This window comes from Rhinolophus hipposideros (genome assembly GCF_964194185.1).
Source record: "Rhinolophus hipposideros genome assembly, chromosome: 4".
Classification (NCBI taxonomy): domain Eukaryota; kingdom Metazoa; phylum Chordata; class Mammalia; order Chiroptera; family Rhinolophidae; genus Rhinolophus; species Rhinolophus hipposideros.
The window spans coordinates 31,059,761-31,076,053 of record NC_138050.1 but is presented as its reverse complement, the minus strand read 5'-3'; the positions used below and the strand labels follow the sequence as shown (position 1 = coordinate 31,076,053).

Genomic DNA, 16,293 nt, shown 5'->3' with positions numbered 1-16,293 from the left:
ATTTGGAAAGTATGAAGCAATGGTTCTCGGCCTTCTTGCCATTGGCATATTTGTGACAAAAACATGTGAATCGGGGTGGCAGGGAGTTGATGTGAGGTGAGCACTATTTATTAGAAGTGAGAGTCCCATCTTGTTTGTAAGTCCCAAGTGATTCAGAGCTGACATCCTCCAGTCTCCCTTCCCACACCCTCCTCCCTCCCAGCATTTGAAAATCACAGCTGTAAAACCAGAGGAGGAAGGGGAGCCCAGCCAGATGTGTAGTGATTAGAGGAAAACTGCTTTTAAACAGAGCAAAGAAAGACTCAGTCATAAAAAAAAAAAAAAAAAGGAAAGAGGGTGGGGGGGGAGGAAGGAAGGAAGGAAGGAAGGAAAGAAGGGAAGAGAGGGAGAGAGAGAGAGAAAGAAAAAGAGAGAGAGAGAGAGAAAGAGAGAGAGAGAGAGAGAGAGAGAGAGAGAGAGAGAGAGAGAGAGAGAGAGAGAGAGAAAAGAAAGAAAAGAAAGATTACCATTTGCAACAACATGTATGGACCTAGAGGGTATTATGCTACGTGAAATAATTCAGACGCAGAAAGAGGGATACCTATAAACTCTCTTCTATGTGGAATCTAAAGACCAAAATTAAAAAATCAAAACAGAGACAGGCTCATAGATACAAAGAACAAACTGATGGTTGCCAGAGGTGAGAAGAGTGGGAGGGGGCTGGGTGAGAAAGGTGAAGGGATTAAGAAGTACAAATTGGTAGTTACCAAATAGTCACCGGGATGTAAAGCACAGGGCATATAGTCAATGATATGATAATAACTATGTATAATGCTAGGTGGGGACTAGACTAGTCAGGGGGATCACTTAAATTATATAAATGTCTAACACTATGCTGTACCCCTGAGACTAATATAAAATATTAGTGAATGTCAATTGTAACTTAGAAATAAATTAATTAATTAAAAAAAAAATACAAACAGAACTCAAGAAAAAGAGCAGGAATAAGAACATCGAAAGTGGTATGGTGGAGGAACGTCCCAGACACAAGGCTTCACAAAAGGCTGTGACCAGGGCTAGCAAGGGCACTTGAGAGACTAAAGAGGCAGGAGACTGTGCAATCAGCAGTGTGTCCAACAAAAGCTTGAACCGTAGATTAAAAGCTCACCCAGCTGAGAATACCACTCCCAAGAAGAACAAAACTAGGGCTAGTTTCTGCTAGGGTTAGAAGGGGAAAGTAAAACATCTGACTTACAAATTCTCCAATCATGGTGATTTTTTTACAGTTTTTACTTTCTCCCAAATTTTCCTCTTATTTGAGTTCCTACTTGTCAGAGTCTGTCCTGATTTTACAGTTATACATATCATACAAGAAATCATATATAACACACCGAGGGGGCGGGTTAGGAGGTAGAAAAAAGAAAACTATCAACAGCTAAGCCTCTGAGTTATGAGATTATGACTGATTTTTGTTTTTCCTTGTATCTTCTGTATTTTTAAGTTCTTATGTGTGACATGTGAATGCTTACATAGGTATGTGTGTCATAAGTAACACTTTTAAAATTGGTAAAGAGATTTTTTTAAATAAGAAAGCAACTCTTTATTATAAATTGTAATCATGGGATTATCCAAAGTATTCCGAGACATACATCATCTCTCCAAGAGTAAATGGAGCTCCTCTCGGTAGATAAACCAGTGGTGGAACTACGCGTCTCAGATGAAGAGCTGTGGGCTTCAGTGTGTGTGGGGCTTCCACTGGATGAAAACGATGACACAGATTCACTGCAGAAACAAAGGAAGGTAATATAAACAACATTTCCAGGGGAAAGGTGATACTTATAAGTGGCTTTACCTCTCTGAGCCCCTTCCTTTTTCTTTCTTTAAATACATCTGTTAATCTCACAGTATACCGATTTAAAAATATTTATTCAATTTACACACTAGGCTAAAAATAAAACAGCTGTTTTACTTTTACAAATTCATGGCTCATCACTGTGTTTCTTTTCCCCCGTATTCCTTATGGGCATGTTTGATTTCGCAATTGGAAACATTTAACAGGCTATTTCTTACCAGATACGTGTATATTTATCAATGGCTTTCTGCACATTTCTTGTAAAATGTGTAGGTAAAGGATCTTTGCTTTTCACAGCAAAATTGTGCTTTCCAGATCTTTCTGACAGTCCTCTTCTGAAAAATAAAATATGAAAAGTATCTCTAATGGTATAATTTTATTCAATAAGGCTTTTAAATTTTCTTTTGTATAAAGTTATTACCTTCTTCCTGCCCTGTCTCCCTAAACATACATATGTGCAATGCACATACAGACATGCACACACCACATATCCTCAAGAAACTGAGGCCTAGGACATTACTATTTACTTTCTCAGCATCAAGGTTGACATAAACCTACATGCACCTTTATGTAAACTGAAAAAAAACCAAACAAGTTTTGCAACTTAGCTAGGCTAAAAGTTACACAAAATTCTGGGCAGATAGACATAGCCTCACTCCATGGCATGAATTGGCGAGTAAAACATGACTTCTGACTTCAGGTTCCACCCGTCCCTTTAACAGGTGTCCTTTGCTTGCAAAAGCCAGCCAGGCTCCCAGGAAAATGTCTATAATTCCATGTAATTCTGAAATACATCTAATTCTTTTGAATCATTAAACACATAAATAAATAAATGTCTGAAACACACAAACAATAACTCACTTTAGTGTGGCATTGTTGTTTGGTGTGTAGCCTAATTTGTAGAGTTTTAAAATATTAAAATTAATGTAAAACTAAAACAAAAGAAATCTCTACATTTTAAATAAGGTATTAAACCTGGCTAGTGTAGTACAGTGTTAATCATTAAAATACCCTTTCAATGAACCTCTTAAAAATTTACTTCCCTCTAGTCAAAATACTTTCCCAATGTTTTACAGTAAACAACTTCTATTCTTTTATAAAAATCATATTTTCTTGGACAAATATGTTATATCTTATATTAATTTAAAATATGATAATGGTTTGGGGAAAAAGGTCAACTTGCAATATTTCTAACAGGGACACCACTCTAGCATTCATTAAAATAAAACTTTGCTTTCACTTTCAATTAAAATGGTACATAATTTTCAACATTTGCATTTCTGAATGTAAATGGAGTTTTTAAAAATATTCATACATGAGAATAAATTATGCCGTTAGTTATATATTTATAGGTACTCTTCAACAAAGGGAATTTTAGTATATGTGCTGCCGAAGCGAGCACAACAAAGGGAATTTTAAAAACAAATGAATTACTATAAACAGAGGTTAGCAAGAAACTCTGACTTCCAAAAATGTCCTGTACAAGAAAGAATTATGATTTTTTTCCTCTCCTATAGCTCATATATCTTAAGTACAACCAAGCAATTCTGAGGATAAAGGCATTAAAGAAAGGGTATCAGAGGAAGAATATAGGACAAGATTTCATGCTAATAAACTGCTTTACCTTTAGCCTTGTTCAGTTGTTTTAAAACCAATTATTTGTTCAGTTGTTTTAAACCAATTATTTGTCATTTACACGTGACCCAAAAACTCTTCCGATAAACATACAAAACACTTAAGACATAAGAGAAGTAATCAACTAAAAATTACATCAAACAGATCTGCTTTGAACATTAAGAAATATACACTGGTATGAGTTAATTGGCTTATTATTGAGGAATAATTTTAAACCTCAGGGTGGTGACTCAAATAAGATAGCAAATAAAATATTAGTCCTACATAATATCTCTATAATAATAATGGTGGGTTCAAATCTTGCTCTGCCACTGACAGGCTGTACCCTTTGATCAAGCAGCTGTGCACTCTGCCATTTCTCTTCTCCTGGACTCAATATGCATATCTGTAAAACAGTGACAATACTGTCAACTCTTTTGTACAGTTATTGTGAGACAGATTAGATAAAGGGTGTGCAGTGTGTACATATCCCGTGCTAGATACATCAGGTTGATGGTGCTCGGAGCTATTATTGTTAGCACACACTACTCCATGACAACACTGTGCTTTTGGTAATTTGCACCTCCCACAGCATTTCTTTCAATAGTTTTTATTGTGATGACCTTGACACATCATTAGTTTTCTTTATCTGTAGCACATAAAGCGATTCCTGTCACACAGGTATGTTCTATGTTTATTGAAAGAACCAACAGAGATTAAATTAGTGACTCTAACAAAGAACATGTTTTTGCTCTATAATTACTCTGAATGTTCATGCTTAATAAAAAATTGAAAAAGATTACACTGTGGGCAGACATGAAATTATTCTCCAAATTCAAGACCTTTCTGGAGAATCTTTTATCCTTTATAAAGAAAAATTACAGCTTAGAGTAGCTGATTTCTCCAAAAATGACTTTTACAACCAAATAGATCATCTGCTGCACTCATTTCCACTTCTCTTTCTTCTTGTGCTTCCTCTTTTTTTATGCAACTTGAAAACTAAATTCATTAATCAGACACATGCCCATTTGTTTGTTTCTAATGAACAATAATTTCTTCCTCCAGAAAATTCACCCTTTGTGGGAGTGGGGAAGAGGGACAGTCTTCAAACTAAAAAGAAAATTATTTACAAAATGGAAGAACTAATTTTTATATTCACATTATATATCCTTGCCAAATGGGCATTCCTATCACTTCAAAGTGAGTGAGGACAGGAGGTCTTCAAGATGCAGGGATGCTGGGGTGGGAGGTGGGGGAATTACTATAAAATGGATGCTTTGAAACAACTATTTCCACATCATTTCTCCTTTTGTCTCCTCTGCTGTTCCCTGCTTCTTCCAAGGCTCTATACTTCTGTGGAACTTCTTGAATTGTCAGAGTTCAGTGTAATGACATATACATTTGACCACAGAATCTGAAGAATTCTTAAGAGGAATTTGAGCCCATTCATTCAATGACTGCCCAAAGTCACGAAGATAGGGATGGAGCTGGTCCTAGGACCCAGGCCACCTGACCTGGGTGTCTCTCTAGGAGTTACTCACATTATCAACTAAAAACAAAATCTGTATAATTTGCCTTTTTCTTTTTCTGTCTTGTTTTGATTCTTGGGTTTCTCTGTCCTCCAATCATGCCTTATACTGTTATTTCATGCATAATATTGAACATCCTTAATTGCCTGTCAACACTCAACTCCTACCTAAGCCATACAATTTAAGTAAGTGTACACAACATGCAGATGTGTCCTATAAATATCTCATAATTTGAATGTGGTAGAAAGTTTATTAAGCTTTTATTACATAATACATAGACATGTGACAGTCATATACTAGTTCCTATCTCTACTGTTTATATTTTAGAGATGATAGAATTCAGCTACTCAGTACATTTAAGGCCGTTCATTTGCAGACAGGACCTAGTTTTTACAGTAGACTGAAGTGCAACAACTGAACCATGTTGTACTAATTTGTTGGTACATCAAAGTTAAGGCTAAGTCTCAATCTCCATGAATCACTCCAGTCTAGTGTTCAAATGAATGACTCGATCATATACTTTTATTTTAAAATGCTGCCTCTTGGTAGCCCACAAACCTCTGCCACTTTGCCTTGTAGAAATTCAAGTATTAAACAGTGATTAGAGCTTTCAAAATTTTGTATTTCTGCTTAAAAGGATTGTCTGAAATGAGCACTGTATTCTGAATGCGTTAGAATGCAGGATGATTTTCCGGATGGACTGGCCATCAAGAGGCTGCTCCTCCTATAAAGCACTCATGCTGCCTTGACTTAATATAAAATCATCCTAGAAGTAATCTTGGCTCTCGGGAGAAGTCATCTCAGATGCGATGGATGCTTCTCAGAGCATGTGAGCAACTTCACTTGGGAAGGCCGGATGAAGTCACCACGAGAGATTTCATGAATGGATGAAAGGAACAGACCAGATGGATTCCAGCTTTGCAAGCAGAAAAAAAGAAAAGAAAAAGAATCACGCGCACGGCACAAGAATAGACACGCCAGAGTTCATCCCACTTCCTTTCCAGATCAAGACTTACCCAATCACAATCAGCCCAAGGCCTGCACTGACGTCCCCGGGGCCGGGCTCCGCACCTCGAGGCCTGGGAGCCAACCGGCGCGGACACCCGGCGCAGGCCCCCTGCAGGCGGCGGGCGACCGCGCGCCCCCGCGCCCCCGGGGCCTCAGCTCTCCGCCCACCCAGCGCGGCGCCTTCGACTCGGCTAGTCCCGCACGTGCCTCCGAGTCGCGTCCGGGAACAGCGAGCCTTGAGCAGCTCGGCTAGGGGCGCTCCTGGCCAAGTCTGCGCAGCCCATGGGCGCGGCTGCTCCTAGAGCGCCCAGGGCTGCTTCGCCGTCCGGATCCTTCGGCCCCGCAAGGACCAGATTCCGGCACCGCGGGGCAACGCCTCCGTCCCCTCCGCGCACGCCCTTCCCCCCTCCTGTCTGGGTCGCGTCGTCCTCCACAGGGGTCGGGCTGAGACAGGCGGTAGGTCCCCAGCGCCCCGGCTTCCAAAATCTGGTCGGGCTTCCCGCCCCCATCCGCTGTCTCCCTGCCCTCTGGACACCTCCCACTTTCCCAGGACCCTGACCTCCGGAAAAGCACGTGGTTCTCCCTTCCCTCAACCAGAGGCCAGATTTCATAATCCAGGGACCTGAGTTTTGGCCACAAGCCACTCAGTCTCCTGGCACGCGCCCCACCGCCCTCTCCTGGCCTCCAATGAGCATTGGTCTGGCATTCCCACTCCAACCCGGTGGGGTGGGTGGAAGGGGTGCTTCCAAGTGTGTGTGGGGGTTGCTGTCTGGGCGGGTCTGACCAGACAAGTGTTTGCTGTCCTTAATTCTTTTAAATAGAATTTCTCAGACCTGGTAAATGTGAGGTGCTATTCTGGTTACCAGGAACCGTAGGTCTAATTATGCACCAAAGATTTGTTTTCTTTCATATCCTGTCTCACTGTCTTCCAATAGATGCTTTATATCATAGAGTCCAATAACCTTTGTCTACAAAACAGAGACACACCTGTGCTTTGGTTTGTTACATAGTTGTTTCAATCCTGGAGTCACACAATTATACCAGGACCAGAGTCACTGGACTCTGTAGTGAGAGCAAAATTACCAGGCCACCAGTTTCATAAACTAAAAGAAACAGGAGTGAGTTAGCTGAAGATACATTTTTAAAGCGAGATGTGAAAAGATAGACACTACCTATGGTATGCCTTTCCCCATTAAAAGATTTTTGACAATTATTAATAAAGTGGATTCTGGTGCACTTTCCAGCCTGCCATCCATAGCCATTCTCCTTTGAGATCTGAGGCCTCCTAAGTCTGAACAAGTACAAAGAAGCCCACCTATTCCTCCTGCTCAGTATCTTGCACTTACAGAGGTAAACCATGCCTGTTTTATTTAGTAGTGAAAAATCCAGTTTATTTATTTTGAATTTGACTCTTAAGAGACAACCCTAAGATGATAAGAAACCACTACCAACAACAAAACAATCATCCATTTCCTGAACTAAGAATACTATGATCCTTACCATATTTACAGATAATCAGTAAGTGGTTATAAATCCTAAAATTAACGAGATGTTGAAGCCTGATAAATACATATGTGTATATATGCAGGGTGTGTATCAGAAAAGAAAAAAAAGACTGATGGCATCTGAAGTAAACACATGACTGCTAATACTGTTTATATGTAAAGTGATACATGACAGGGAAAGAAAAGAAGACCACTATGATTCAAATATATGGTAGTTGCTTTATACATATTCTATTTTAATTATTTAACACCCATACCAGGTAGATACTATTATCTAATTTTATTGATGAAAATACTGAAGACAGAGATTTTAAGTAATATGTTCAAGGTCACCCAACTAGGATGTGGTGTGTGTGTGTGTGTGTGTGTGTGTGTGTGTGTGTGTGTGTTTGTCCCAGGTATCTATTACTGCATAGCAAACTACCCCAAATGTAGTGGATTAAAACAACTGCCATTTTGTTATGCTCACAATCCACAAAATTAAGGAATTCCAGCAAGACGTGGCTGGGTGATTCTTCTGCTCCATATGGCATTGACTGGGTTATTCAGTGGTATTCAATTGGCCACTGGGCTGGCTGCTCTGGAGGGTCCACTGCTCTGGAGGGTCCAAGAAGGCTTCACCCACATAGGAATTCCAGCAAATTAAGGAATTCCAGCAAGACGTGGCCGGGTGATTCTTCTGTTCCATGTTCTTTTTCTCCACTTTGGGGAAAAGGGATGGCTAGAAGGCTGAGCAGCACTGAGCCCTTCTCCCCTATAGTCTCAAGACATCCCCAAGTAGTCTCTCCAACAGGATAGTCATAATTCCTACACGGCAGCTTTGGGCACCGAGAAAAGGCAGAAGCTGTCAGCTCTATTGAAGGCTTGTCTGGAACGGGCATAGTGTCACTTCTACTGTACTCTATTATCAAATCAGTCACAGATTCAAAGGGTTGGAAAATAGAACCTACCTGTCAACAATAAGAGTGTCAAAGAATTTGCAGACATCTTTAGTCTGCCATAATCCACTTTCTGGCCACACATAATTTACATTCCTTCCACATGCAGGCACAATATACTCAGGCCTCTCAAGAATCCCTAAAATTTAATCAATCATGTTCAAGTAAGAATGCAGAGGCTCTTTCTTGGGGCATTTCCTCTCCACCTGAACACCTGCAGCCTCCTGCAAGCTGAACAAACAATAATGAGACAGAGGCCAGATAACCGCAGCTGACATTTTGTTATGCTCACAATCCAAAAACATTAAGGAATTCCAGCAAGACGTGGCCGGGTGATTCTTCTGCTCCATATTCTTCTTCTCCTCTTTTCATATGTTTGAAAAGAGGGGCAGCAGGAGATACAGGGCAGCAGTCAGTGGTCCATAGCTATTTGAAATCCAAGCAGGCTTAACCCTTCTAGTCCAAGTTGGTAGTGCTTCCACCACTCCACTAATATAATTCTCTTATGTAAATTTTGTGCTTTGAATTTTATCGGCCTTCACGGTATGAGTCATGAACCACACTGACCTTTCTTTCTGGGACAGAAATATATTTTATTTAATCCAATATATCTAAAATATTATCATTTCAATGTGTAATCAATATAAAAAATGATTGAGATACCTTAAATTATTGCAGACTTTAGACTTACCAAGCTTCCACAGTTGTGAACTAATTCCTTAAAATATCTCTCTCTATATCTCTTTATATCTATCTACTTATCTATTTATCAATATATATCTCTCTATGTAAATCTACAAATAGATATATAGAAATAGATGTAGGAATAGATATAGATGCATTCTATTGGTTTTATTTCTCTGGAGAACTCTGATTTATACACTGATGAAATTGGAATGAAATTTAGAGCTTAGTTAATAATAATGCATCAATTTTGGTTAATTAATTGTAACAAATATATCATAATAATATGAAATGTAAATAATGTAAATTTTCTGTAAATTTAAAACTATTATAAAATAAAGTGTATTTAATAAATGCATTAAACTCCTCCACACATTTAAATATATTTTACAAGTTAGGACTACTTTCCAAGAAGACCAATAAAACAATGTAATGTTCTATTATTTCAATGTGAATAGTATAATAATTTTAGAAAGTTCTAGGGAAACTATAAAGTCCACAGCTTATATAAAATTATAGAAAAACATAAAATTAATATATTATTTCACATAAAATGAAAATAAATTTACCTAGGTGGCAAAATGTATAAGGAAAGTATTTTTAAATGATTATAAGAAATTATAATCTGACATTAAATAATTACAGAAATTTGCTTTATATGAAATTTTTTCTAAGGACAGCCTAAAGTAAGCAACTTTGGATTAAAACATTTTTATGTAATACTACTAGAAAACCACTAGATGTCAATCTTTCTTTTACCATTTCAAATACCATGCCAAATGGATTTTAATGCATGCTTTTTTGCAACATTTAGGAATTAGTGAGAATTCATCTACAGTAAAATGGAGAATTCTGTTCAGATTAGAAGTCACAATTTCAGTGAACAATGTCTAGTATGTTCAGCCAACAGAAAATGTCATGATACTGACGCGTACCACGGATGGAGTGATTTCACTCTGGCAGGCAAATAGGGTCAGGGACCTACATACCTTACATCTAAACCTCACGACAACCTGAAAGGTGGCTACTTTTTTGTACAGAGAAGAAATAGTAAGTAAATTATTAAGGGTAAATAATTTTTCCAATTATCCAGTCTGACTTTAAAACCTTACTTATTACCCTTTTAAAAATTCACCTCAGATCTAATTTGCAGATTTACGATAAAGTTTGTTTTCCATGCAGATGTTCTATGGACATCTATTATAGACATATCAAATATGTTCTATAACAATATTCACTAAAATTTTTTAATACTTGTCATATCCCAGTCCATTTTAAGCCCTTGATACATGTTAGTGCATTTAAGCTTCACAATGATTCTTTGAAGGGGAGGAATATTGTTAGTACCATTCTACAGATTTGTAAATTGAGGCAAAAAGAAGTTGACAGTGTGGCAAAGCTTAGGCCACTAGTGACAAAGCTTACACCATATTTCTATGCAGGGCCTACCCATCAAAAGTCCTCTATGGATAATAGAAGCTAAAGTTCACTATATTTAGGAAAGAATAAAAAATAGTTTTAAAATTTAGAGGAAAGCTGTATCTAAAAGGAGTTAGCATAAGGAAAAAGTATTAGAGTTTTCATATGAAGAGTATAAAAATATTTTCAAATTCCCAAGTAATCTATGAGATCTACAGCTTATATTAAATTATAGAAGGATATAGAATTAGTATATTATTCAAAACAAAATACTATCTTGGTTATTTAGAAACCCAACAACTAAATGAGTGCTGAAATTGATCAAGAACAATAATTATTAGGTGAAATCATGTAGAATTACTGATAGCATACGGTTTTGAACCAGAAAAACAGAAATTTTATGTTTCAATCTAATACATTGGATAAATGGGTTCAACAACATTCATTAACATTAAATATATTTCCTTACTTTTAACCATTTACCTTATGATACTTTTATCAGTAGAAAGTGCAAGAAAACAAGGAATCCAAAAATTGTTTTATAAATATTTTTATCAAGAATTCATCCAGCTTTCAAAGTGAAAACAGCTACTTACATATATTCTATGAAGAGTTCTATTTCCTGAACTGCAACATCAATATAGTCAAGTTTTCCCAAAACACCGTTTTTAATACTTGATTTCATTTATTCTTTTAATTAGTAGAGAAGAAAGTGAAGACTTCGTAATAATTGCTAGATCACTATTATAATTTGGTGTCATTTTATATTTTAAAGTCTACTACCAGTATGTTTTATATTATAAAAGCTGCACCAGCTTTCCTTTCATTAGAATTTGTATGTGCACTTTATCCACACATTTATATTCAACATTTCTGTATTCTTATATTGAAGCTGTGTCTTTGATAAACAATATAAAGTTGTTGTTTACAGCTTAAATTTAGAGGGGATTAAATTTGCCTCTTACAGCAAACTGGGCTTGGGACTCTAGCCATCCCAAATCACCCTGATTCAATCAATAATTAAGAAGATTTAAATCTGGGGTTCAGTCTCTGTGAAACTGGTCTATTTACATTTCACCCTAACTCTTAGGTGTTTGTTTGTTTGTTTTTTAAAATTTATTGTCCAGCCTTTCTAGTTACACTCAGATGATAGTTGGTCCAAAAGTCGCTACTCTGCCATTGCTGGAAGTAGAACTAAGGGAATTTTTGTAGTGAAATATTGCAAAATGTGTGATATAAATCAGCGTTCATCTCCTAAGAAAACCTTGAGTAAAACATTTTTTTCCCTAATGCTTTTAATGTAAGAATAATTCACTGAGGCTTTTTGTTGAAAACATGGTTTCATCACAGTCAGTTTGAGGCAAAAACAGAAGTTTCCAACAGGAGCAAGTATTTGGATTAGAAGTGTATTTGGACCACACACACGCACACACACACACACACACACACACACACACACACACGGACTCAACTCAAAGTCTCAGTTTTAACCAAAGGAGCAGCTGAAGTACATTAAATAACAACGATAAACATTCTTATCCTAAACTGATGTTAACATTGACCTTGAGTTCACAAAAACCATAAAGTCTAGAACACAATAGACCCATTGCCATTCAGCACAGCTCAATTTTTGTCTATAATAAAGACAAAAACATATTTTCTTCATTATAAGAAGGATGAAAGTCTTGTGCACTAAGGTGTTGGTTGGTTGGCAGAGAATCGGACCGCAGATTGCGGATCGTGTGGCTCCTGCTTCCTGTGTCTCCAACCCAGCCGCCAGGGAGAATATAGTGGTATGACTCCCCATCTATGGCTTCGTGGGTGTTCCTTTTTGGCCTCACCATCTCATACGTTCTTGTGCGGCGAGCGGGAGCTGAGACTCCACATGACACCACCCAAACAGGAATTTAAGGAAGGAACCACGATGGCAACACCAAGCTTTTGGGGATGAGAATTTTGAGAACATGAAGGTTATTCAACCTCCTGGGCAGCTAGAGAACAGACCAGCCTCTTGCCCTCTTGGCAGTATGAGTTTACATGGTGAAGGCATCATGATTACTAATGTGATTCAGCTCCTTTATGTTGCTGCTTCAATATTTCATCCTTTACCTAATATTTCTTTTTGGCCTCTGCTTCTGAGAGCTTTCGATTATTCATAGTCCCATGTATCTCATGACATCTGTTCTCTACCTTCTCTCAGAGTATTCTTCAGCTCCAGTTAATAACAATAATATTCATAATAATTACCTAACATTTATTAAGACCTCATATTTCAGCCGAGCACTCTGCTGAGTGCCTTATGTGAATAACCTCATTTAAACCTGACAACGACCCTATGAGAGGGGTGCCTACTAACTCTCGCTCCCATGTTAATTCTCACGAGAATCATATTCCGCTACATTTACATCCCTCTTTGGGTACAGCTTCCGCTAAATGACTTCACTGATTGCTGGCCAGCTCACAGATTGACTGTCTTCCTCAGACTTTCACGCTTCCTCTCATGAGCTAAAAGTAGCATCATCGTTCTGTTTGAGGAACTGCTTAGGGCTGCTTCCCCCAGTAAGGGTTATGGTAGAGGGTTTCTCCAAAGGGGATGTGGGTGTGGCAGACATCCTAATAATAAGCACTGGGCTTATTCAGTGAGAAAGAGCTGCCTCAAGATGGTGGCTGGCTAGCACATATCATAAAACAGTGAGTCAAGAACTACCATTATTATTTAGAGGAAAATGTACTGAGAGAAAATAAAAAGTTTCTGAGATGCTACCCAAAAAGATCATGGCAGTTCAATCATCAACCCTTATGACTGTGAACCCATCACTATGCTAAGTTCTACAGAAATAGTAAAATGTTGAAAGCCAACCCACCCCCTGTCTCCATCCTGAAGGAGTACAGGTTGGTTGAATTTCTTACTCATAAAATCATTATTTAGATGTATCTTGGGATCTTAGCAGAATTCTATCCTTTTCTGACCAAAGCTACCCCTCTTTGGAGAGTGGATGATCCAGGAAACAAAGTGACCACCCATGTCATGCGGGACGGCCTGTGGGGTCTCTGCTCCCGCTCCCCACATAAGAACGCAGGATATGGCTAGGCCAAAAAGGAACACCCACAGAACCATAGGTAGGGGAGTCATGCCACTATAGTCTCACTGGAGGCTCGATCCACACTGTCCCCAACCCTCACTGCTCCGCTTACGGGCTCAGCCACCAACTGCTTGCTAGCCCCCATTTTCTGCTAGCATAGCCACGGCAGTTATATTAGTGGTCAATGGCTCACTGGTTACAGCTGACAGTCAACTAGCCACAGCTGATGGCCATCTACTACCTGAGCCAGCACCGCTCCACGTGAGCCTGGAAACTGCTCTCTGGGGCTCTGTCCCCACAACCCACTACCAAGTTCTTCACCTTCTACGTAAGCATGTGTCCCCTTCTCCTACATTCCATATAATTTTAGCTGTCTAGTTCAGACTGTTAATTTTAACAGTAGAACTCACGTTAAGCAATTTCAGCTGTCACTGCTTTGCAAACTAAGGTGGTTTCATAACAAAAGAAAAGAAAGTGATTGTCACTTACATATTTGCTATTACATAATTCTTTGAAATCATAACGTTGACAGTCAAAGACTGTGAAGAATCTGGGATTTGACTCTGTTCACAAGATAACCCATTAGCTTGCCACAGTTTTATGGATGCTTAGAAAAGACACAAGCATGCTGGGTAAGAAATGGAAGACTTTATTACCTACAGCCAAAACAGTAGCCAAAGTTATCGATGATTCCTTAAACCTCAGTTCCCACAGGGATAAGTATTGGTCTTAGATAGATGCCAGCATATGCAGTAGATTACATTATAAGAGAGATTCTCAGGAGCTTTGAGGGTTAAACCAAGAGTCAAACTTATTCATCAAGTCCAGGGTTAAACTCTACCACAAGGTCAAGACAATGACAAAAGGATTAGAAGTAGAACTTCAATGAAGTTAGAAGAGAGAATAAGGACAAAAAGACAACTGCTGGATACAGAATGACAACACAGGTTCATTTGTTTAGCCCAAATCAATTGGTATGAGGCAGCCTGTTAGTACAGACACGATATATTTTTGCATACATTGGAATTCAGTAATTGTCATCAATATTCCTTTTACATCTTGAATAGAGTCCTATGATTTTTTTCAGTGTAAATTTTTGTGATATGCCTTATTAAAAGAAATTTCATTGTAAGGAATTGAAGTCAATAATTATTATAAAAAATCACTTTAATGAATCTTTAAGACAAATATTTCATTATTAGATTTTTTTAGATCATCAAAATTATATCATTTATGTTGGAAATCAACAAGCAAGAAAGATTCAAAATGTTAAATGTTATGTGAAAGAAATATATTCATTAGATAAACATGAATATAAGTGTCTGGCAAGGGTTATAGTTGTCAATATTTAATTATAAGGTTTCTTCTAAACCCTTAAGTGAACCATCTAATTAAGGAAATGCTAATGTGCAGGTATATCCTTTCCCCTTCCAAGGATCATATCTAATTCCTTCTGCTCCATTTTTTTTTCTAGTAAGACATGCTTGCTCATTACTGCCTTATTCATATGGATAAAATATTTGATTTGCTATTAAATATACACAAAATAATTTATAAAAAACACATGTATACATATATAATGAACCAGAAAGAGTAAAACTAATGCTTTATTTTAAAGAATTCATGCTTTTTATATTAAATGCTATTGGTTACCTGTACTTCAAAATGGACAAAACTAAGCTTTAACTTTGGTTTCCTTATCAGTAGTAACAGGAATATTATTCGGAGGAAGATACTTTTAGACTACTTATTTAAATGATTTTTATTTTTCAAATTTATTTTTATTGGAAAGAGTATAATTTCTTGGAATCAGGTTGTTCCAGGAAAAATACGACCGATGATGACCTTAGAAGTAGATTTTAATCCTCATTATTATCTTAAATAACTTGTTAAAAATGCTTGGTTACACATATGTGTGGATAATATACATTGACTACTTGGATTTAAATGTGATACTGTTCACATATTAGCTATGTGGAATTAGACAATTTCTTCTCCTTTCTGAGCCTCAAATTCTTCATCTGTAGAATGAAAATAAGATTCCTACTATGTATGTTTGCTTTGGAGATTCATGGTAATGTCTTTAAGAACATGCATGCAGCATTTGGTACCTAGTAGACATGGCAATACCAGCTCTCATTTCAAATACTAAGAACCTCAGCTTTGTAGAATAATATATATTTGAGCAATGCTCATGTTAATCAGTGAAACACGACTACAACAATGTAAGTAAAACAAAAGTCTGACTGAAGTAGACCTTTCCTTCAGAATATATCGTCTATCTGTATGTTTAAAATATACTTCATACGCTAAAAATAAACTTTCCTTGGATTTATTTTTTATGAATTAATTTGGCAGTGAAATTACTGTTGTTTTAGGGAGAAGGGCTCATCTTATTCAATGTAGACTCTTATTTCAACTAGATTTAGTAAGTCTTGCATATACATGAATGGTTTCTAATACTTCAATATTTGATGTTAGGAATTTGAATTTAAATGTTGCATTTTTCAATAAATACCTGTTTTAACCTTCTATGTCTCTAGTGACATTCTCTTAAATATGAGTATAATTATTAGTTTCAAAGCCTAAGGTAAATTGTGGGCTTCCAAGGTGAGGCGTGTCTTCATCTTCGTTACTGGTATTATAATAAATTTAAGATGAAAATGATCCTCAGCAGAATAT

The 16,293-nt window shown here is 37.4% G+C and overlaps 1 protein-coding gene across 4 annotated transcripts in view; it reads right to left on the bottom strand.

Annotated features, from left to right (window-relative positions):
- The window catches only part of CYP4V2 (cytochrome P450 family 4 subfamily V member 2), an 84,121-nt gene that overhangs the window by 51,032 nt on the left and 16,796 nt on the right, over nt 1-16,293 (bottom strand). For 2 of the 4 annotated variants that reach the window (XR_013993191.1, XM_081045888.1), the window contains exons 2-3: nt 2,050-2,166; nt 1,629-1,761 (exon numbers count right to left, since the gene is read on the bottom strand). Coding sequence is in view for 1 of the 4 variants with exons in the window: in XM_081045888.1 (XP_080902014.1) it covers nt 1,629-1,761; nt 2,050-2,166 (250 nt within the window). In the remaining 3 variants the exon portion in view is untranslated. Of the gene's footprint in view, nt 1-1,628; nt 1,762-2,049; nt 2,167-5,532; nt 5,891-5,990; nt 6,523-16,293 lie in introns of those variants that run through there. The other 2 variants (XM_081045890.1, XM_081045889.1) reach the window with 2 other exon arrangements.